Source organism: Excalfactoria chinensis, chromosome Z, assembly GCF_039878825.1.
Source record: "Excalfactoria chinensis isolate bCotChi1 chromosome Z, bCotChi1.hap2, whole genome shotgun sequence".
Classification (NCBI taxonomy): domain Eukaryota; kingdom Metazoa; phylum Chordata; class Aves; order Galliformes; family Phasianidae; genus Excalfactoria; species Excalfactoria chinensis.
This window is the reverse complement of record NC_092857.1, coordinates 561,497-586,090: the sequence shown is the minus strand read 5'-3', so window position 1 is coordinate 586,090 and position 24,594 is coordinate 561,497. Positions and strand designations below refer to the sequence as shown.

General features: G+C 40.9%; 1 protein-coding gene across 3 annotated transcripts in view; it reads left to right on the top strand.

The window, feature by feature from the left end:
* The window catches only part of WDR7 (WD repeat domain 7), a 109,740-nt gene that overhangs the window by 38,434 nt on the left and 46,712 nt on the right, over positions 1 to 24,594 (top strand). For all 3 annotated transcript variants that reach the window (XM_072358945.1, XM_072358943.1, XM_072358944.1), the window contains 2 exons: positions 5,345 to 5,458; positions 22,779 to 23,000. In XM_072358945.1, coding sequence (XP_072215046.1) covers positions 5,345 to 5,458; positions 22,779 to 23,000 — 336 coding nt within the window. The remainder of the gene's footprint in view (positions 1 to 5,344; positions 5,459 to 22,778; positions 23,001 to 24,594) is intronic.

Genomic DNA, 24,594 nt, shown 5'->3' with positions numbered 1-24,594 from the left:
CTTTGCATTACATGAGCTCTGTTGTGTGGAAGGCTGAAAAGAGCATGGAGTTGTGTGCCACGTGTGCATAGCTGGAAGCGGAATGTTTAGTTCTGCTCTCCTGCCTTTGCCCAGCCTGTGGGCATGGCATGTGTGCTTACAGCATTGCCAAAGACGGACTGGTTGTAAAGAAAAAGCCATATTCTTTATGGATTCAGTTCAATCCACAGCATGAATGCATACAACAATACTTGGCATTTTAATTAGTTATTAGTAGATCAAAACATAGCATTTGTTTTAACATGAGAATAGGGTTTACTTATCTATCAGAGCAAACAGGATTTTACAGAGAAATCAGGTGTGGAGTGTGGGTGAACGAATGACTTGAATGCAGACACTCAGTATTTTGAAAGCAGGGGTACAGAAAATGTGTAAAACAGATAATGACTAGCACATTGGAATTGTACCTGGGTTTGTGGTTCTGAATGGCAGAGCTGGAAGGCTGTTTAACAGTGGTACTGGCTGTGTGAGCATCCATAGAGGTGCTGGCACCATGAGGAAGAGCAGTGGTTGTGGTGTCAGAATGGAGTAATGAAAAATAACGAGGAACTGCAGAGCTGGCTTTTGTAGGCAAAGTATACAGATGTTCCTGTAGTTACAGTACAGCACATAGAAGTGATTCCTTCTTTTAAAAGATCTGGTGAGGGACTGAGGGAGATAGAAATTACTTAGAATGGCCCAAATGGATGTGGTGAGTTTCTGTAAAATACAGCTTAGTGCTGGAAAGGCAAGTAGATGGAGTATGGTACAGTGCAAGAAGTGCTGCTCTGTTTCCTTCATCTTCCACATCTTTCTATGTCCGCACTTAATAGAGAGGCATAGAATGTTATCAGCATGTTTCCCTCCAGCCCATCTTACTACATTATAATAGTTCTTATACACGTGATGTGGAAAAAGTGCTTTTCTTTGACATGGCAGGTTCCTTGATAAGTGAAACAAATGTAACCACTAATAGAAGCTTGTTGATGATATATTTAGTCATATGCATTTAATTGGCTCTGGAGTGTCTCAGGAGTGTGGTGGTAGCAAAGAGGGGTGAAATCTTCTCTCCATTTGTGTATGTGCGCAGATCCAAGAGCGACTGGGAGCAGGACTGTACTTGTTGAGATCTCATGTGTGTGCATGCCTCTCAACTCCTTGATGTGCATGGAAAGCAGCAAGGCAAATTTGCACCGGGTTGTCTTTTAATAATCTTTTATCTGATGCAAGAGAGAGCATTGTAAGCAATGGAGATAGAAATTTTTTTGAACCTGTGTTTGAATCATGCTGCCACTTAATGCAAAAACTGTATGCTTGGGCAGGTTTTATTCCCATACCTTGTTTTGCATTTTGAGGATCTCAGCGGTGTCAGCTGGTGCTTTGGAGCACGCTGAATAGGGCAACTTAAGAACTATTTCCACAGGGCAGAAATGTAGTCAGGGCCTGGTGGTGTTCAGGAGTGCAATTGTAGACAGTCCTTACCAGGGAGGTCAGCCAGTTTGTATCATGTGTGTTATTCCCTCCTTGTTGCTGAGTATCCAGCTGAGAGAATTATGGCTTTAAAGGATCGGCATCAGGGTCGGATTCCTTCTTAAAACTTCATTCCTGTTTCGTATCAATTCCTCATTTCATGTCAAACTTTTTTGGTGAACAGAAAGGAAGGGGAAAACTCTGCATTATTTATTCTCAATCCAGAACATGTTTATTGAGCTAGTCTTGTAGCCTTTTAGTCTTATATATAATTATGAATATGAGATAGATGAAATGAATGTGACATCACGATTTGAAAATGTTGTAGTTGTTTTAGCCACTGATACTTCTCAGGCTTGTGCAGGAAGGGGAGCTTTGGAAGCTTCATGTTCTGTCTGCTAAGGTTGTCACGTAGCCTTTACCTGCTCCTTGTTTTCACAACATGTGATTGTTTCTGCACAGTCTGTAGTGCATTCTCTACGAGGAACAGTTTTCAGCTCAAAAGGGGAAACACGTTACCTCTGTTACGTGCTTATTTTGAAGAGCAAAGACTTTTTCAGTGTAAGACAGATTCTGCAAAGGATTATTTTTTTTTCCTTTTCTAACAGATTTCTTTACTGAATGTTGTGTTTCTATATCTTGATTTTTCTGTTGCTCAATGTAATGTCTTCTGAAAATGCTGAGGCAGGTGTTTCATAGGCCCCATGCAGTGGAACCCCCGAATGCTGCAGCACGAGGTCTGCCCACCCAGCAGTGCAGAGACTGATGTGTTTTAAAATATGTGGCGTTACTGCAGATACAAAAATGGTTCCTATGTCTTTAATGGAAAGCAAAAGGTTATCTGGCCATGCCCTTTGTGTGCATGCTGCAGGCAGGCAGGCAGTGTGCGCTGGGAGCTGCCAGATCGATCGGGTGCTGCGCACTGAATTAATTCCAGGCAGGAATCTGCTGCCAGTGAATGCTGCCTAAAAATTAGGTCTGGATGCTGCTGGTGCTTCCCATATTGCTAAAACCTGATGTTTTGCATCAAATTATTATTTCTTGTAAAGTGGAAACCTTAAATAATGTGTCAGCATGCAATTCAAGAGAGAACAACTTAAGAATATGCTTCTAAATTTCTTTGCTTTGATCATAACCCATTTTGATAACAAAAATAAACATGATAAGCCTATAATAAATACGATGTTGTCATTTTTATTAATATATGATCTATAATATATGATATATGAACATAGATATCTATCTCTGTTAGGAAGCTTTACTAAAGACAAGATTAATTGAGTAAAACATAATTAAACTTCAGTTGACTTAAATGGGAGTTTTCACCGAGTAAGGATACTGTGATCTGACCTCAAAGACTGCTGTATATCCATGTGGTTGGTCAGTCTGCCCCTGCCAGTTCTTACTACACTGAACACAAAGGAATAAATGAAATAGATCTGCACAGAACTATTTTGATGTAGTAATTGAACAATCAGTTTATGATGCTACAGTAAATGAGGAATTGTAATCATAGAGTCGTAGAATCATTTGAGTCAGAAGGGCCCCCTAAAGGCCCTCAGATCCCACTCCCTGCAATGCACAGGGACACCCACAGCTCCATCAGTGCTCAGAGCCCATCCAGCCTGACCTTGGCTGTCTGCGGGGATGGGGCAGCACCGCCTCTCTGGGCAGCCTGTGTCAGGGCCTTCACCCCCTCATTATGAAGGACTTCCTTGTATCCAGTTTAAATCTCCCTGCCTTTGGTTTGAAGCTGCTTCCACTTGTCTTGTTGCAGCAGACCCTGCTAAGGAGTCTGTCTCCTTATTTCTTAAAAAAGCCCCCCTTTTGATTTCGAATGGCTGCTCTCAGGTCTCCCTGGAGCCTTCGCGAGAAGCACAGCCCCAGCTCTCAGCCTGTCCTCATAGGAGATGTGTTCCAACCCTGACATCATTTCTGTGTCCCCCTTCTGGATGTGCTCTGTCAGGTCCACATCTCTCCTGCTCTGAGCACTCCCCATCTGCTTGCAGCGCTCCAGGTGAGGTCTCACAGCACAGAGCAGAATTGATTTGTACTTAGATTTTAATTTTAATTCTATAATATTGTAAGGGACTTCTAATATTTTGTATGCTGTGCTTAGAACCAACTCATGCAAAAATATTTCTATCCTTTCACTCTATTGTCACTGGTTTTGCTAAGCTCTTTAGGTGTAGCACGTCTAATATGAAAGCTCAGCTGCTTTTCATCAACCTGAGAATAAAATGCAATGGAAGAGGCGATGTGAGAACTAAGAGATGTGGTTTAGTGGGCATGATGGGGATGGGCTGACGGTTGAGCTAGATGATCTTTAAAGTCTCTTTCCAACCTTAATGATTCTATGATTCTTAACGAACCCAAGATGTTTGCCCATCCAAAAAGCATTTTGACAGTGCAGTGCTGGAACCACGGGATCCTTATGGAAGATGGAAAGAGCCACATGGGAAACAGCCATGAGCTGAGACAGTTGCATCGTGACATCAAACTCCCCAGTCTTGTTTTACGTTTATTGGCAGCGCTTTACTGGTACTGATGTGATGAGAAATTTATGAACAATTGCTGGTTTCTTTATAAAGAAATGATGTCAGAGGAAACATTGGGAATGAAATTGCTGTGTAAGACAATGTCTGTGTTATCAGAAGGCAGGAGTATGACTGTGAATAAGTAGTGATTAACAGCAACTTACATTTCTGAACTGGTTCAAAGAAGATTCAGAATTGAATGGCTTTCATATTGGATTCTCAGACTTTGTACGTGATCAAACCCGTGAGAGAGCTTCTCTTTATGTAGTTTATTATGAACCACTGTTTTTTCACTTATAAACCATATTTTTACATTTGGAGAAGAGTCATTTATCACATCAAAACTACTGCAAACTGAAGAAATGTGTGTGTTTGTTACTTTGTACAAATGGCAGAGGAGCAGCGGAGGAGTAGGCAGGACTTGGTCACCTTTTGCTAGGTGACAGCCTGGGGTAGCACAGCGAAAGGCATTGCAGATTTGTTATTTCTTTTTGAAGCTTGCTTGGTGCTGACAAAGGGCTGTAGTCCTTTTTTAATGGGATCTTAATGCCTCTGTAGATGGCAAACCTAATGCCATGATCAGGAAAGCATCAATCTCTTCATATAATAAGATTTTTGATAGCTGACATAAAAGATACATCAGGAGGAAAGAAATCTTATCTGGGCTCTCTTCAGTCTGCTCCTTCAGCTTTCCTAAAGCTCTTTGGGAACACTATTTGTGAGGCTGTCCTTTTTCACTCTTAGCAAAACGCTTCTTTTCATAGTGCCTTGATGGAATTGCAGTAAGGTCTGGGCAGGGTCTCATAAAGGTTAAAGCTGGGCACAGCATACACCAGTGAATGATAACCTCCTGTGGTGCTACATGGCATGACTTAGTGTTCATAATACAATTTGCAGGAGCGATTAACTCATACATCACAACCAAATTATGTAGAATGGCTCAGATGAAGGAGCGTATTCTGAAAGTGGCATGGAAAGAGCCCTTTTTTTGATGGGAGAATTGCAGGATTAATAGGAGATGTAAGAGAAGTTCTGCTCGAACTCAGGTTTTATGGCTATACAGGATGTAATGATCCTGTGTTTCTGATCCTTTTAATCACTCTAGAAGATAAAAGGGAAGTATATGAGATACCTAAGTTGCGGAGAACATTTATAAAGGAAAAGTTTGTATTACAGGAAGTCAGAAAATAGTTTATCTTTGCTTCATCTGCACTTTATAGTGCTACATTGCAACGGAAGATAATTTTATTTTTCCCTAATGCAGGGTTGTTATCTAAGAAAACCACTGACTTATGGGTGTTTGGCTGTTATTTTTTCAGCTGGAGTCACCACGGAAGCCATTCAAACTGCTACCGCAAGCCCAGATTCACTGGGAACAGAGGCAAAAGTTCAGGAGGAAGAGCATGATCTAGTGGATGACGACATCACAGCAGGTAAGCCTAACAAAGCATATTCCTTCTTCTTATTTTATTATTATTTTTTTTAGCTTACTGTGCAATGCAAGAGAGATGGAACGCTTTCTTTCTGACTTTGCATACCTCTCATGTGAAAATGAAATATATGCTTTACTCTTAGCTACTGTCGTATTACCACGTTCCTTGTGAAACAAATAGTTTTCAGTGTGATTTGAGCTTTCTAGTCTGCCTGCAGCTGACATATTTAGCTCTTAAGAATGGTTTGATTCTTTATAGTTCCTTCTTAAATGATTTATCGTGGTGAAAAGCCTGGTGCAGGGGTGCTGCCATCATAATCTGCTCCTCTGAATTGTGAATCGCTGTTAGTTTGTCATACGTGGAGTTCAGGTATGTTTTGGTTCTAAGAGACTAATATAGCTTTTTACCGTTGCTGCATGTTTCTTTCTGTAGGCTGGTGGATGGCTGAGAATTCCGGCCCCTCAAGGCATGCTCTGAAATGGCAGAACATACAAAAGCAAACATTTAATTACAGCAGTTATCTTTTGATTCTTTTGTTCATGCTTGTCTGTACGGCATCGTGGGGAAAATACTTGTGTGCTCAGTATCGGTATCCTCAGAATTTGAATGACCACAGTATGTATTTTAGCATAGCATATTGCAGATTATAGAGCACAAGAGCTATGCTGTTTTGTCAGCTCAGACTATGTTGTCTGAGATTTTTATAGATTTTTGTGAAAGTCGGAAAGAAAACTATTTATTCCTATTGACCAGAAGGCTGTTAGTATGCCAGGTGGAGTTTTGGGTCAAGTCTCTGGTTGAAGGTGACTGAGACAAGATTCCTGCTGGTCGAAGAGTAGACTGGTTGGAGCGCGGAGTGTTATCACAGGCTGTTTGGAAAAGACTTGAAAGAGCTACTGGGGAGGAAATGTGCTATGGAGACACCTGTAGGGTCTGAGGGAATATGTGGGAGTTGTCAAAAACAACAATGGATAGAGGCTGAAAAAATGGAAATAAAAAATGGAAATTAGTGAAAAGGCTCAGAATACTCTGAAATGGTTTTCACAACATATCCATTACATCGTGTTTCCTTGAGAGCCATAGCATTTACATAGCCCTGCAGCTGTTGGGGGCCTACTGGTTCCTCTTCTGGAAGCCTCAGTATTGCCAACAGGAATGAGTTGTATCATTCCCCTTTGATGGCCCATGTGTTTTTTGGGAGAAAGGTGGGAAATGGGCTACTTTATTGGAGTCAGTTCTGAATGATGTGCATTTTTCTGCTGCCTGCTATTCTTGATCAAGGCAGCTGAGCTTTAAAAGCCATGTTCTGAGTAAACATGAAATTTCAGTCTACAACTGAATGCAATCAGTTTAGTGTTTGTAGAATACAAAAAAAATTAATTCAAACATTTTGAAGCTTACCTTGTCATCTTTAAACATGATGCAGCTTCTTTCTATAGTGGTCCTTTTAGAGCTAATACTTATTGATTGACTGCACAAAGTAATACCAGTGTGCAGTGGTCAACAGGATTTTTTTCCAATTCAAATTGGTATTCACCAAATGCTTTCATTCCTCCAAATAATTTTTTAAAAGGATCACTTCCACATTGGTCCTTTTAGAGATTAAAGCAGTTTAGCTTAGCTTGCTGAAAAGCACTGAAACCTATTTCTGGGAAACAGGCCTGGCAGTGCCTGTTAGGCATTTAACAACACGCAAGCAGAAGTTATATGAGAAACTGGGTCTATCTTCAGATGCACTGAAAAGACACACAAGAACAGGCTTCCAAAGCAGTAATCGTACCTACTGTTATCTTTAATGCCTACGAAGCTGTTCTGGATAACTAAATGTAGAGCAAATACCTTGCTTAAATGATTCACAGTAGAACAGTGGGGTTTCTTTGTTTTTGTTTTTTTGCTACTTGGGCAGAGAATCTTCTGTCTTCATTGACTAGACTTGCTCAAAGTATATTTTGTATTTAATATCTTTTATTTCTTTGTAATTTGTAATCTACTAATTAAAACTTTTAGGCTCTAAGATATCATCTAGCTTTTCTTTTAGAAGTGCAAATCTGTTTTTCCAGTAAATAAAGGAAGAGCAAAATAAGGAAGAATAAACATAGTGCTGTTACATGTTTGGAAATGTGACTGTCTGCATTTAAAGCGTGCTTGGAACATACGCAGCAGCATCTACAGGGATAATAAAACAAACGCATGGCTGAGCACATAACAGAGATAAAGGGTCAGATGTCACCAGTGCTGTGAAAAAGGCAGTGTTGTAGTGCCTCAGTACCTCTGCTGACAGATTTATTTACTAGCATAGAAGACGGTACCAATAGACTCTTTAGGAATTCACTGAGTTTCCCGTGTTCAAATGAAGGCCTTCAAGGAAGTAACTTTTAGGTTGCAGCAGTGTGTGCTTCTGAGCTGTTCAGTGTTGCTTTAGTACTGGAGATAAATACTGTATTGGGGCACAGTAAGACATGTATGCTAAACACTGTATGGATTGCTCTTATACCTACTCAGCAGTGCTTCCCCAGACCCCTGGATGTGGGGCTGGGCACAGTGCTGGGGCCCTGCTGGGGCAGGGGGCAGCTTGAGGACCCTGCCCACCCCAGCCAGGCTGTGACTTCTGCAGTGAGTGGGGACTTTGGCATTACAAAATGGGGAATTTCTCCACAGCAGTTTCTTTTTGTAGCAGTGACTTTGCTCGCATTAGCACTGACAGTGATGCTTGCAAAGCACAAACTCTTTCCTGGTACTAATTAAATATTTATTGTTAAACATTTTTCTCCTCTTTCATGAAGTCTTGGTATCATGTACCGTCACCATAGCTGCAAAGATTATAGAAGTACCAACTGCCATGGTTTTGTAGTTAAAATGCTTGCAAAAATACAGAGGTGTATTACATTTGTGACTGAACAGGGTTTCACACGGCAGCAAGGTAAGCGGCGCTTGGTGAACTTTAAGGCTTCTGGTACCAATGTGAATGTAATGCTAGGGGATTCCATTGAGCTGAATACAAGATGCACTGCTTCTGGGGAAAGGGGTTTAGGTGGCTAGGGACTGTCACAGAATTGCAGGGGTTGGCAGGGATAATCTAGCTGAAGTAGGTTCCATACAGTAGGAAAAAGATTTTGTGCCCTCTAATTGGATCGATTACACAAACTGGTGGATTTTTTGTGCTTTGTTTCTCGGAGCTATTTAAAACAAGCTATAGGTGGTAGGGAAGCTCAGGGCAAAGGCTTTTGAGACCACTCCTGTAGCTGCTGCAGGGTGACAATGGCAGCACTGAGAGTTGCACTCAGCTGCCTTGTTGTGAAGGGGTGAAATTCCAACAGGAGGCCTGATAATTAACAAAGCTGGGTAAACTCTTGTCAGACCTAGTATTCTGGGTTGGTATTTCCCTAAGTAAAAACTGAATTGAAATTGAATTTATTCCAAAGGATCTGACATTCCAGAAAGCTGGAATGTAGAGGTTGGAGACTGCTTAAATACAGAAATAAGGATTATCATTTATCTAAGAATGCTTTATGGAAAAACAAACAAACAAACAAAAAAACAAAAAACCACCCTGAACTGATGAAAATATGTGTAACCTGGTCCAATGAGGCTTGTCTTGGTGCCTTCAAACCTGAAGCAAGCTGTTGTGTTAGACCTTTGCATCCTTAGCTCTGGGCTCTGCATGGGTAGTTGTGTTACCGTGTGCTCCAAGGACAGAGCAGTGAGCACTGCTTTTTATTGTTGTTCCTGTTTGCAGAAGTGCTGTGTATGGTGCACCATTTCCTCCTATGTGCAGTTGTGATGTAATAGTGGGAAGGTGCTCAGGCAGTACAGAGATGCTCTGAGCGAGCTCCTTGTTTAGCCAGGTGGCCAAAGGAGCCTCAGACAAGAATTCTTTGTGCATCTTGCGCAGGTTATAATTTACAGTATAACAGCAGAACTGCAGCAGTGGCAGCAGTTCTCACACAGAAGTATCGTTAGTTTGTCTCATATTCTAAAGCAAAGAATGACTCTGCAGTCACCAACAGTATTTGTCTGTGTTATCTTGAAGACTCAGCAGTTGGCAGTCATGGTTTTTGTATTATATCTTAGCACAACATTTGCAGAAATGTTGAATTTCCAGTATTTTCCCATATTTTGAATAATGAATATTTTACCCCCAATGTCTAGATGTTCTGCTGTTGGCACAATCAAACTATTTTAAGTACTTTTAATTTAGTTCCTAGTTGATCCATTATTTTTTGCTGTTAAACTTTTTAGCTCAAAGGCTTCCTTTGTAACAGAAGTATTTCAGTTGCTTACTGGAACTTGAGCGCGGTTATTTACTGAGCCATATGCTGTGCTTTTCTTTTGCTTTTTTGCTTCCTTCTTACTCTTGTATTGAGTCTCTGGACTGCTCTGGTGATTTCTGTACATTCTCTTGTGCTGTTGGAGCCAGACTTGAAGCAGAAGCGACAGGTGTCGTTGCCCAGTGCTGCCCTCCCCTCCTCAGGCAGCATTCCTTGTAAGGTTTGCTGTGAGGTGGAGGTGCACAACAAATGACACCATCTGCCATCCCCAGCAGCCAAGCCAGCGGCCCACTGTTCAGCACAATGTGGGTGCCAAAAGAGTCAGTCTCTGGACAAAATTCCTGCTGGGTTTCTTTCAGGCAGCACAAACCAAACTAGAGCACCTTCACCATGTCACATGCATTTGTGCATCTCTAAAGCCCACCACAGAGAGATCAAGGAAGCACTGAATTTGTATTTAGTAACCCATTAGAAAACCATCTACCATATCTTGCACTGACTATTATGTAAAACACCAGAAAAAATGAGGTTTTGTCATCTAAAGCAAACTTCATTCCTTTCAGATGCTAATGATGAAAGTGAAAATGCACACCTCTCTTGCTTTCTTTTCTGTTACAATAAAAATGGAATGTGGATGCCACAAACACCACTTGTTTAACATGCAGATATTAATGTTTAATGGAGCATTCTGTCTACTAACGGTAATTTTGAAGCACCTTGAGAAATCTGTCTAATCTGTCTAATTCTAAGTGTATACAGAATTATACAAAATTAACACAGGCTACAATTTCCTGCAGTTTGTCTTTGGTTGTCTACAAGAAAGCATGAAGTCGTAGGTGAAAAGCTTTAAAGAAAAGAAAAACAAAAAAGCTTTTGTTAATCTTCAATAAATGCAATAAATGTAAGGAACTGTAGTTCATGTAGAACAATGATTTTTACAACAAAGCTGTGTGCAGTTGAAGGGATGTGGGCTTCTGCCTTTCAAGCAGATGTCACCCAGTAAGCACCATTAAGAAATCTGTTCCCTGTGAGAGGGTGATGGGCTGGACATCTGTCTGAATGGCGTCTGTCAGTGCTGGGCAGTGCTGTATGCCTTCATTAAGGAAGTGCTGCAGAGAACTGATCTGTTTGAGGTGTCAGACACGCTTCTAATTAATAGCAGAAGCACACGGCAGAGCAGTTAAGAGCTCTGCCAGGCTCAAGCAGTGGCTGTGATGCACACCAGCCTGTCACTTTGTGTTTAGTTCTGTGGGTGTAGAAATAACTGATGTTTCTAAAATGACAGTTAATATATAAATTACAGCCTTGGCAAAAAGCTAGCCAACTGGTATAAAGTTTTTTGAAGGAGTTAAGCTGAATGAAGGGCTGTGTGTACTTTGATTGCAGTGCTGTGAAGTATCTTTGTCCTCTGTGGTAAGCAGCATCCATCTCAATTCATCTTCTGAGCTATGGAGATGCAAAAAAGAAAACTCCAGGCATTTGGAGATGCATAGCAGCCTTGCTTTGCTCAACAGCTGTTTGCTTAGCAGCTGGAATGTGTTGTTGTAGTAAGCTGGCTCTGAATGTCCAGGCAAAATCTTACTGTGTTCCATGCTCTGTGCAGTGTGACTCACTGTGTCAGTCTGTATGCATTCTTGTAGGTGGAAGTAAAAAGTCAGTCTGGCTGTGTGCGTTACACATCAGTACTCCATGAGTGTGGATCTGGACTCATCTGAAGTCCTCCTGTGTGTGCTGGTGGCTCTTCCAGCTCTGTCTGTTCCATTTGTGCTTCATTAATGTAGAAAAAACTAGTTCTCATTGTCTTAGTCTAGGGTTTGCACCCAAACTGTATTCTTTCAGATGCTCATCTTTTCTCAGTGATATCAGGCAGAAATGCTTCAACTTGATGTTTTCTTTAATTCAATTAAAGATATATGAAAGATTATTTTTTATTTTTTCCAGAGCTGTGTTCTCAGATGTAGCACAGGTTGTAAAAGCAGCGTATAAAAATGCCGTTTTTCTAGTATTCCTGGGTCCTGATTTCCTTCTATTTTTATTCTGTTAACATGTTAGTTAGCGTTGCAACCAAAATCATTGTAATTCTCATGTTTTTTTCTTTTTTGTTCTAAAAACAGTGTAATGGTGTTTGAAGTGCGTGGTGGGAATATACTTAAATCCATGCAAGGTTTTCTTTGATTGTTGTGGCAACTGAGTGTATCAGCGGTTGGTTTGTGCCTTCCATTGGATCGACTGGGCAGTGCATTTGGGAAGTGGCAAGGCCGCCAGTTTTGAAACAGGTCTTAGCCAACTTATTTTAGAGCTGGAGCAGGTGCCAGCACTCCTGCAGGAGGTAGTTGCTTCCTGGTGTGGACAGCATTATGACAGCTCCTAGCATCTGTTACCTCCAGAAGTTAGGGAGTGATGAGCAGCTGCAAGGAACTTCTGTGCTTCCTTTGGTCTGCGGCAGTAAATTTAAATTGGGTTGTATTTACTTAAATATTCCTTGTGCTGAGCAGATGGGATTAAAAATCCCAGAAATCTTTGCTCAGCTCTTTTTGCCCCTTAAATTTTAAATGTCTCATGATAACTTGGAGCCTGATCCTGTCATATATTGCCTGAACACTTCCTGTAACCGCAGCAACACGCAGGCTGCTGTTCTTGGGGTAGTCCTTTCAGAAGTCCCCACTTCACCAATTTAAAACACAGTTTCTCTACGTGCTGCTGTTGTGACTTTCATCCTGTATCACCCCCTCTGACCTATTTCCCTCCTCAAAAATAACAGGTTTTGTCTCAGCCATAACTCTTTTGCTGGACTTCAAAACAAAGAATAAAACAGAAAAACAAACCTATGTTGAAATAACAGAAGTAGCTACAGGCAACCAGTACTGCAAGAACCTGCAACCATAAACATACAGTGTTGAAGCCCCTATCCTTTGCCTTCCCCAAGGCAAGCCTCATCTGGTCACCTGGATGTAGTGAGTGGTTGCATTTCACAACATCTTCTCATCGTATCCCAGCAGAAGCACCTGATGCTGAACAGCTTTGGCCAGCTGATGTGTTGCTTTCCTACAACTCCTCTGGTCTTTCTGTTGCTACAGAGGAAATATAGTGGTGCTACATCTTGGCTATGATACGAGATGAGAACTGTCATCTTAATCACGTCATTTCTGTGCCTGAGGTCTCTTCCAGTAATGATTTTGGATGTATTTTCCATCATTGGTGGATCTTTTTCTCCACTTCTCACAAATGTTTTTGAAAACCTTTTTTAGTTATGCATAGCCCTTCAGTTTTGACGTGTAACCCACCCGTCTCCATGCGTATTTTGCAGGACCTGATGATAAGTAAAGCATAAACCATGGAGAGCTTTGCCTGAGGTCAATACCTAGTGGAAAAAAGTAAGCTTTATCACAGTTTCAAACTGCGTCTTGCCAAAGGATGTTAAGAGCAGTGAGAAACAAAAGCTCCAAGAGGTACCAGGCTGACGTTTGGAACAGCCAGCCATGGGAACCAGTGTGCACATTCAAGCTTCTGACTTTGGTGTGCTGGAGTTTCCTTCCCTTAACCCTAGGAAGTCTGTCTTGAGTCTCTCCCTGGGTGCCTCAATGCAGCATTCCCCCAGCTGCCTTGTTTGTGTGTAGGGTTGGAAAGGAAGGAAAATATTGCATCATTTAACAAGATGAAAATAGAAGCTGTTTGGCCCATTCTCATTTGAAAATATTTTGTAGTTTATTTAAAAAATGATTTTTAAAAAATATCCACGTGTTTAATAATTCTAGGCTCTATTTCTTGATACATAAATATGCATTATGTTAAGAAAACAGTTTGACCCTCTCTATGGCTAACTGTATTTTAAGCATCTGATCAGTCACAGCAAAGTCAGAGTGTTGGTCTTAAAATTAGTCCTGCTGGCACATTTCTGAAAATGACTTTTCCTTAATTTGCATTGCAGTTTTTGCAAGTGGATTGATGAAAAGAATTTTTAAGTTTGAAGAGCCGTTCCTGCTGTTGTTTGACCTCATTCTGCTTTAAACTGTTTTCCATGAAGACAGGTCTGAGACGTGGGGAAGGTTTTTCATGCAACATTTCAATAGGAGCTGGTTTTACACATTTGCGTTGCCTTTTTCTATATCTTCTTCTGCACAGATAACTTTTCAGATTAGTAATTTGAAACAATATTTGTCTGTCTAGCATATGGAAAAATATGCTGGAAGATTTAAAATGCAAGAATAAAATTCAAATAGCAATAGCTTCTTATATTGGAAATTACTTGTTTTCACATTTCAGATAGCTGCAGTTCAGGCAGTGGTAATTATTCAGAAATAAAATACAATGCAACCCATACTGAACTTTGTTAGAAAAATGATTATTTCAGTAGTAGATTTTGTATGCGAAGACTTTAATTTTATCAACTTAAGCAAGAGGGAAAGAAAGTGAAGTTTGTACGTTGCATTCTTTTACCAGTCTCTGCACTTCGATAAATAAATAGATCATCTAAGATTCAATAGGCCAATTGCAGCATATAATAGCTATTCAGGGGCAATTAAACTGCCTTTTTTCATGCCGGCATGTGAGAGTGCCCTTTCACAACCTTCAACTTGATTTGTGGTGATTCAAAATTAACTTAAAAGTCTTGTTTGCTGACAGCTTAAAGCTTAATTGACTGAAAGCCAAATAGAGTGTGTTCTGCATTCAGCACCAGAGCTGCTGCTGGAGCCGCACAGCAGCGCCGGGTCCCTCTGCTCTGTGGGCCTGGTGCTGCCTTGCAGTGAGCTGTGTGCAGCAGGGTGAGGTTGGAGGTGCCTGGGAGCAGCGGCGTTGGTGTTCAGGGGGTTTACATGGCAATCCTAAACGCTGCTGAAAAGCACATCATCACTAGCCTGTGTGTTATGTTGCTTGCAAAATGCACTGTAGAACATAACCCTGATCTCGGTCTAAACCCTTTTTTTTTCTTACGCTGCTGGAAGCTTTCAATTTCCCTGAATTTTTTCATAGAGGGGAAAAAAGAAAAAGAAAAAAGAAAAATAATTGTTTTGTTTTGAGGCTGTGGTGCTTAGCTTGGTGCTGTTCGTCAGCCACAGCTTCCTATGTGCAGATCTCCCGCCCCTCCCAGTGGGGGCTGATGCAGAGCACCCAGCAGGGGCCTGCCGGAGACAAACGGGGAGGTGGGCTTTGTGTGTTACAGGATGGTCAGTCAGGGTGTGTGTAATACATCTGGAGGATGCATTAAGTCATTGCAAAATAAATAATAGCTCTAAGCGGTGGGAATTTAGATCGGTCAAAATCAGAACGGTGTTAAAAGCAAGGCAGCTTAAATTGCAGGCATGGGGTGTAGCAGGTGCATCAGAAGCACGTAACATCAGCTTATGTGTTTTCTCCTGTAAATTCTTCCAGTTCTGTTTGTGTTGAAGTCAGATTTTAGTGTGTAAAAGATTAAGAACGTGGATTTTGATATTGCTCTATTTCTTATTGATTTCTTGGCAAATTGTAGCTATCTAATTTTTTCTGCCTCCCTATTGATTTCCAATAGTAGCAACATCTTTTTATAAAGCATCAGAAAAAGTTGCCGTTCGGTTTCAAAATGATTATAATGTAAAATAGTTTTATGTTCCTTTCAATAAAATTGTAATCATGCTCCAGAATGTAAAGTTCAGATTTGTACCGGCTTTATTGAAGTCCCACCTACGTCCAGAGCGATCTGAAACTTGAGAATAAATTTCTTTAATTGACTCTTGATCAAAAACTTATTGAAATCTTCTTTGGGGATTAAAAAAAAGACATTCTTCTGTTTACATCTATCTCGCTTTATTTATATACAAGGTGGTTACTTCTAATGTGAACATTACTAATACAATCTTTATCTGTTTTGCAATATTTGGTTTGCCTGATGGAATTATGCTCTGTTTATAATCTAGCGCAGAGTTATGGGGATGCCCAGCGTTGTCACGCGTTTATAAGGCTGGAAGATAAATGTCACTGTAATTTTCCTAAGGCTGACAGGCACATTCAGGAGACGTGCTTTTCTGCATACAGCAGACACTTTTTGTTGCCGTCGTTCTAATCTGTTGCAGTTTCTTATCTCATTCCTTTTATTACTGAATACTTCCCTGTATTCTTCAGCTCTAGGATCACAAAATGGGTGAGGAGCTTCTCCTCACGCTGCGAAGAGCAGTGGAAAATAAAGACAAAATGGATCCTCTGCCGTTCAGATGGGGGAGTATAGAATACTTCTTATTCACTGCCATTTGTTTTTGTTTAAAGCACAGCATTTATGCATCAAAACTTTCCTTCCTACTGCTTACAGTGATCATGATCGGAATTCCGGAAAGGTATCGTGAACATTTGAAGTGTTTTTGTATATGACTCATTTATGTAGGTGCAGAGGGATACGGATTTCTGGAAACTGCAGCACAAAGCTGCATTTAAAAATTAAAGCGACGAGGTTAGGGGACAATTAATACTTCATAAACGTGTGTTTGTGGTTTTCAAATGTGCTATGAAACAACCAAATGTTGCTATGGTAAAATTCATTCCCAGGTTATTAAAACTTTGGGCTGTGTGGCTTTCAGTGGAATTAAATTAGTGTGAGATGTTGATTGCTTAGTTGAGCTTGTTGGTGAAATGGGTGCTTAAGAGTGAAGCTAATTGGTTTCTGTGCTGTCTGGAAGGAAATGGCACATTTCAGCACGCAGCTCTCAGAGCAATGGTGAGAAAGGGTAGGGTTAATGCAGAGAGATAACAGGTTAACCCTATGTTCCAAAAAGGAAATTTACTGCTGCTTTATGTGCTGTCAGATATTTAATTAGTTTTTAAAATATTTTTTTGTTTGTTTTTTTGTTGGTGTGTTACAGATAGAAAATGACTGACAACAGCAATTTCAGTATTTGCAGGTAGATGGAATCCATTTGTTTACGAGTTTCACATGGCCTCATTATAAAGTAATAATTGACACACAAGTCAATGTTTCCTGGAGCAAAAGAGTTGCAGTAATGCCAAATAGAAATCTGTAATGTATGGAAGTAATGAATAAATATCATCTATTGCTCGCTTTTATCTGAAGTAGGATTTGATTTAGGCAATGCTTTACAGCTTATTCCAGGATGCAGAACATTTTTGGTAAATCCCAAAATAACCATGTCCATGCTTCTCTTTCCTTTTGGTGCAAAATAAATACATTAAAGTCTCGCTTGAGCAACTTCTAAGGCATGGCCTGGGCACAGAGCAGGCTGAAGGTGGGTAGGGCTGGGGCTGCAATGAGGCTGCTGCTCCAGGTGTGTGGGTGCAAGCAGGAGTGCTGCATGGTGTGGTGTGCACGTCCCCAAGCGCTAATAAGCGTGGCACGCCGCATGGATGCTGCGTGGATACTGAGCAGGTTCAGGCATTGAGCTTTTTAGGAAGAATGAGTGATGGCTAATGATTATTTAATGACAGATCTCTGGGCTGAAAGGCACTTAGCACTCAAAGAGTACTGCAAAGCCTATTTCTCAAAGCTTCCGACAGGTTTATTTGGTCTCACCTTGAGTAGAGCAGTGCTGTATTGATTTCATTGGTGTGGATTTAAACACACTATTGGCTTAAAATAGCACCACCTATGCAGAAGAAAATCAGGGCCTTAACCCTTCGGGTTGCCAGTAGCCGCTCTGTAATGTTTGGCTATAGGCTAACGGATTACTTGACAGCCTTTTGTACCCTGAATGCTATCGTTTTTAATTATGCACTGCAGTTTTTCGATAGCGTCTGTTTCGTAACATTCAGTGTGGATGAGGCACAGGGATTTGTTGTGCGGGTTCTGACCTCTGTGTTCCTGCCCAGAGCTGGGCGGTGGAGTCAGAGCCCTTGGATCTGACATTGGATCTTAGCTGAAAACATTGAATGATCTGAATTTGTTTTTTTGTTTGTTTCAAAATCTGAAAATCTTGGTGTCTGCAACAGTCTTTTCTAAATAATAATAATAATAATAACCGTCATCGTCATCTGTGCTCATCTAATAAATGTTATTATTCCCCATGAGAGGTTTTATAATTCTCTTTCTAAAGTGCTGCAGCTGGCTGGCTGCATAAAATCAGGTTACTGGCACCACAAAGGGAATATGTTATCAAAAAGCAAACCAGAAAAATGCCCCGGCTTTAATAATACAAAGCTATGTGACTTATTGATATTTAATTATTAAACTTCTCTGTTGTAAGATGCTGTATGAAATATTAGGAAAATGAAGGTTAAACACTTCCAGTTTCTGCAGCGGTGACAATGTTCTGTTATTTCACATGCCTTACTGCAGATATGGAAAGAAAACGACAGGACAGGCATTATCAAGTAAATGACACAGACAGCCAATAGGAAGGAGACCTTTTGGGGAGGGAAATTAAAAATGAACAAAAAACAAACAAAAAAAGCAGCAATTATCTTAAAAAAAAAAAAAAAAAAACAACGAAAAAATGACAAAACAGCCTCCTGCGTTTAGAATTCTTTTGCAAATTCTTATCTACATTTATTTTCATTTGATGTTGTCAAGTGTTGTTTCGTTATTTAAGCCTATGTATCTCCTTAATGGCTGTGAGAACCATTGAAACAGTGAAGGAAATTTCTGTAAGGTGTATTGCTTTTTCCTTATGTGGCTTCCTTCCCTGTCTAAGAGTTTGGTGGCAGATATCTAATAGAACACAGCCAATGATTCATTTAAAAGAAAATACCAGTTGGTATGGCACTAAAATGCCTCTACTTCTGTTCTTGGGGGAATTTCATTCAAACTGTGCATTTCATCTGTGTAAAGGTAATGCTGTTATGTGTAATGTGTAAAGGCGCGTTCTGTTACTAATCTTTTATATTCTGTTCTAATATATTCTGTTCTAAGTGATAGGAATGGTTATAAAGGAATTGCAGAATACATTATGTCTTAATGAACGAGCTGCTGTTGGAGCCTGCTTGATTCTCCGTCTCATATGTACTTCCTGAAACAGCTCTGTGTTTCACGTACGGTGAAGGCAGCAGAATGAGAACTGTAAACATACTTGAGATAACCATAAAGACTGGGTTCCAGAGTTAGCAATCTCAGTCAGCCTCTATAACTTGCCACGTACTGCCAGATTTCCGCACTGTGCTTTATTGACTTCCGTGCTGTCAAGCTAAATTAAAAAATAGATTCACAAAATGAGTTTTCTGTCTGCAAGTACGTACATTTTACAAATACTTGGAGGATTATGAAATTGCTCCAGGTAAAAATAGGTAAGGCTCACAACTTAAAGAATTTGAGAATTTTCTATATTTATTTATTTATTAATTTATTTTTCACCATCTATGACCATAAAACTAAAAAAAGAAATAAATGACTCCAGAGAGGAAAATATACCTTGTCAGTGTTGGGGGGGGGAGGGTGCATACCCTGTGCCCAGCACCCTACACCCAGTGCTCTGTTCTGCTGGCCAGAGGAGGGAGCCATGTGTGTAGGAATAATGGAAGTGGCAGCGAGCACCCTTCTTAAATCCTGTCAGGTTAGCAAGGAGACGCAGCGGCTTTCGTGAGCTTAAATGAAATAGATTCTTTTCTGCTTTTTCCTCCTGGTCATTTCCTGTTACCAGTATTTTTTCAGTTCTGGATTATTTTGAACACTGCAGCTTCGGAAGCTTCCAGAGGTGTTGAAATTACTGTGATTATTCTTCAGTGTATAATCTTAAAAATTGAAAATGAGGGCAGACCCAAACTGTGGACTGACTGGTTAAGAATCCTGAACAGCTGAAGTGTAAAGTGCCTTTCACTGGTGCATTTAATACACAGGGTTATTTGTTTGTTTGTTTTTTGGGTTGGTTCCCCTTTTCCTCCTCTGCCTTTCCTCTTTTTGTTTGCTTTGTTTTGTTTTATGCAGTTTGAAATCAGTTGTTTTTTTTTGTTGGTTCCTCCTTCCTTTTCCCCCATCCTCCCCCCCTGGAATTTTAGGGTACCATGTAAATTTATGTACATTTATTTACTGCAAGAAAATAGTGCACCTGATGTGAGAAATTATTCGAAACCACTGATACAGAAATACCAGGCAGCTGCACAGATTACTCTGAGCCAAGATGAATGTAAGCAAAACTACCTTTCCCCAGCATAGCTCTTGAATGTTCTCCTATAATATTCTCCGTAATGCAGAGAAACTGTTACAGTTTTAAATGTAAGCAGTTTCAGTGCTGGATTGCCTGGAAGTTTTGTCATTTGTCATTTTGCAAGGTTTCATCTATAGACAGTGACTGCTGACGATGTTCACTTTGTGCTGTGAAATATGGACTGTGACAAAACTGTGAGGGCTTTAGCGGTTGGTTTTTCTTTGCACCCTTAGAACACCAGGATGGCGTCAGAATTCACAGCCAAACTGATGCAAGCTCTGTTGTGGTCTTGAGTTAATTATGTTATTCACATAGGTGAAAGCTGTGGGGTTTTTTCAGTCCACTTCTTTTGTGTGTATGTGTGCATGTATATATACACACACATATATATACGCCTACATAGAAGCAGATACAAGGTACCGGGTAGCAGTCCGTCCCTTATAAAACCTCCTTCAGCCCTAATTCAGATCCATTGATTTATATTCCAGTTAAACCCGAAGAACTTAATTTGTCTTTTAATCCTTTTATTGTAAGCCAGGATAAAATTAATTTTACCCAAGAACTGTGCAAAGCCAATTAACATGATCTTTAGAGTTATTTAGTAAAGTGCTCCAAACTGTTAAATTCACCCTGACCTCGTGGCTGCACTCTCTGACTGCTTTTTAAATGAAGCAATCAATAACCTGCAGCCTTTTAAACAATTTAAACTTCTGAAATGCTCTACCTGTAGTTTGAATGCTTTGTAAATACCCTCTTTGCTTTGTGTTATCCATACAGCTGCCTCCTCCAGCCATTGTTTAGGTTTAGTTTTTGGAAGGTGATGAGCTTTGGAATATTCAACGCAGTCATTTGGTCTGAAGTAAACCCGGATATAAAGAAATACTCGGATGCGTTATGTCCCTCCAACACTGTGCAGTGCTGGAGGCATGCTGTTTTCCATGGTACACGTGCACTGTTTTCCAGGGTCCATGTGCACTGTTTTCCAAGGCACATGTGCACTATTTTCCGAGGAAAACGTGCAACATTAGTGTCCTTCCTCCAGCAGGGCTCCTGCTTCCACGCAGAGCTCTCTGGGGTTATTAATTTCCCCTCCGTGATAGGGTGATCAACTGTCCTGTCAGGAAAATGGATCTCCGTGTCACCCATCGCATGATTAAATGGAGCCATGGCGCGGTGAGAAAATACCAGATTTTCTAGAGACAAATGGAAGTGGAGGAAGGACTACTTCCAGAGACATTATTTCATTGTAGATTCTCCCAAACAGCTGTCAGTTTATTCGTAGGAAATCACTGCAATTCTTTTTATGCTTTTGTGGGTAATTAAAAAATAATAATAATAATAATAATAATAAAAAGGCGAAGGCAAAAATCCTTCGGGTATTTCTTAAAACGTCACTTGGAAGGTTTAGGAGAGGAACGTTATGGCTGTTGGGTCGTCTGATAAAGAGCCATCGCTGGCACGTGGGTGCTGCTGTCCAGGGTGCTGCGGCCGGCTTGGGGCACGGCCTGGCGCTCAGCTCTGTGTGCCGGCTGCTTTGTTATCTGCTGCCTGATGAGAAATGAGAGACCTGAGGAATCGGGAACAGGATTTCAGGATGCTCCGATGTCTGCCCTTCAGGGTCCCAGAGCAAGGCCAGCTGCGTGGTCATGTAAGAGCAGAACGCAGGGCGGTAGGAGCTGCTGTACTCCTTGCTTTGTCTGTGCAGCCCCTTTCCAGCCTTATCCCTCTCCAGGCAGCCCCTATTGATTTTTTTCCCCCCTCTCCTGCCATTGTTCAGCTTTCCATTGGATTTTTCCTCCCTTTCAGCTGGCATGTTTCTGTTGCAACTGCAGTGCTGTCTCTGAACCAGGATGGCTGCATTTGTTTAAATGTAGTCAGCTTTCCTGGAGGTAGCATCTCATTTCCTATGGAGCACAGGTAGACCTGTATTCGGCATGCTAATTAGCCCCTTTTTAACCTATGCCCTGATGATTCTCATCCAGTGCTTTCTGGCTTCTCAGAAAAGGTGCGGTAGAGGAACCTAACAGGGGTGCTACGGCTTTGTTTGTTGTTATATATCAGATTTGTAAGTTGGTTTTTTTTGTTGTTGTTGTTTGGTTTGTTTTGTTTTCCATTGCATGGGGAATTAGCTGAGTGTGAGCTGTAATTGTGTGGCCAAATGAATACTGCATTTCAGTCTCATAAACCTCTAAGATTTGTCTTCTTTACTCCTAGAAAAAAAAAAGAAAAAAGAGAAAAAAAAGCACCCAAAAAAACAAAAATGATCCACCCTTCATCAACGAATTCTAATATAGCTCAAGAGGTTTTTACCAACAATGCAAAACTTAGAGTTTTATTTAAACTTCACACTACAGTGAAATTTTTCCATGATTTCAGAGGATGTTTTTTATAGAAACATTTTGTCAACCAAAATGCTAGCTCGATGTAATGGCGTATGTCCTTATGCTAAAATTTAGTAAGAACTGGAGTATTATGAAGGACCGTAACACAGAAGGTTGTTGGTTTTTTTTTGTTGTTTGTTTGTTTTTGTTTGGTTGTTTTGTTTTTTTTTTTTGTAATAGAAATCCAGTATTTCAAAATACACTTTGTAAGGTAAGGAAATCAGAAAGGTTTTCTATTTGTTACAGAAATCTAAGGTGAACAAAAATCAGGCCAAAGGTCACCTTTCACAAGAGCAGATAAACACAGTTCTGTTGGATAGGGTTTTTTCTTCCCCAAAAGAATAAAGATCTCTAAAATTTGATGGCTTTCTGCCTTCCCCCTCCTTTTTTTTCCTTCTTCAGCAAGGTCTTGACAGTTCTTGAAGGATGGGTGACACAGGAGTTGCAAAAGTGGCTACTTATTGTGCATTGAGATTCTGCTAAGGGAAGTAACTGTGCTGAAAATGTGCTCTAAGTTAAATGGAATCTCTTTTATTTTCCCTGGAAAACAGAATGTTTGGAGTGTTACAAGCAGCCCTGCTTTTGTTTTCCTTATAGCTCTTCCTTCTTGTTGCAGGCTGCCTGTCTGGTCTCCCACAGCTGAAGAAGATCTCCACGTCCTATGAGGAGCGCAGGAAACAGGCTACAGCCATTGTTCTGCTGGGTGTAATTGGGGCAGAATTTGGGGCTGAGATTGAGCCCCCTAAGCTGCTGACACGGCCACGGAGCTCCAGCCAGATCCCCGAGGGCTTTGGGCTGACGAGCGGTGGGTCCAATTATTCCCTGGCAAGGCATACCTGTGAGTATCCCTGTCCCTTGTTCTGGAATTTAGGGTAGGGTGGGATTTTACAGTATCATCATGTACATACGTTTCAGTACACACCGAGTCATGAAAAATTTCCTTTCAGAGGATGGAAATAATGTTGAAATGTGGAATGTGCAAATAGACAATATCACAGTAAGAGCTGGGTATCAAATTGGTGCTCATACAGAGAGCAGAGAAGTGTCCAGGGGCAGCACAGCTGTGGGCAGGGATGTGCTAACAGGCAGCAGCAGCCCAGCTTTCACTGTTGCCATCCAGCACTGCTGTTGGCACTACATGTTCTCTTCATGCTTACACTAAACTCTTAAGACTGCATTTATATAATTCATACTTCTTTTTCCCCTTGAAAATATTTCTTGGGCTAAAAAGAACATGAGGGAGAAGACAGTGAACAACTGTCCTGCCTCTCAGATGGTTAGATCACTGCAGCACTTGGTAGCTCTTACTCATAGTGGAGGAGTTCTGTCTCTACCTGAACACTGTCACAGTTTGCTTACTTCACCACACATAATTCTGAGGAATAGACTGTATAGGACCAATAGCCGATAGGAAGACATACTTGGCAATGACTTAAAAGAAAAATGTGTCTGATGTAAAAAATCAGACACAGGTGACTTCAGTGGAAAATGCTACATAAAATGTTACATGTTGCGCCCCTATGAAATGCGGTCGTTTAGTGCTGCTGAAATTACCCTTCCTACAAACAGTGACAGTGATCTTGTATAAGGTAGTAACATATCTGTGGGTTGTCAATTTGCTGTTAATATTGCAAAATTTAATGGAAGCGGATGCAGCTGTAGTGCTCTTAAGCCAGATTCCTAAATGTGACAGTGTTTGTTTTAGGGGTATCTGAAAAAAGTCCCCTCTGTTATCTCCCTGCCATCTCTCTTAAGTGCAGTGGGACTCATTGCTGGTATTGCTGGGAAAACCATCCACTACCTGGCTAGTTGTAAAATAACTCCACAGGAGAGGATTTCTTCTGCACTGGCTCAGTCTTCACATGATGCCCAGATGCCTGAGGAGAAGAGGACAAAAAATGCAAAAAATTGAAAAGCAGTTTATCGTGTGAGCTCAGAGCTATTACCAGGAGACTGTTGCTTACAAGAGGGGGACGTGCTTTTGCTAAGCCTGAAGTGGCAAAGATGTCAAAGCAAAGATCTGCACTTCTCTTGCGTCTAGAACCCAGTGAGCCCTATTGTGCTTCATGGTCAGTGTTGCAAGGCTAAAACTGATGCGTGCAAGGGCTAGATTGTCACAGAGCAGTGCTATTCAGCAAAGTCTTGAAGGCCTTAAGTACCATGGCATGACTGAGGACATTTTGAATTTCCTGTGTATCTGCTTGTTTCTGTTAGAGGATGGTGTTCTTCCAGGTGTCTGACCTGCTCTCAAGGAGATCTTCTCCCAGTCTGTATAAACACCCGGTATTGCCCTGGCCCAAGTACAACACCGTGCACTTGGCCTTGCTGAACCTCATTAGGTTCGCATGGGCCTACTTCTCCAGCCTGTCCCAGTCTCTCTGGATGGCATCCTTTCCTTCTGGTTCTTTGTTTTCTCTTCCCCATTTACAGTT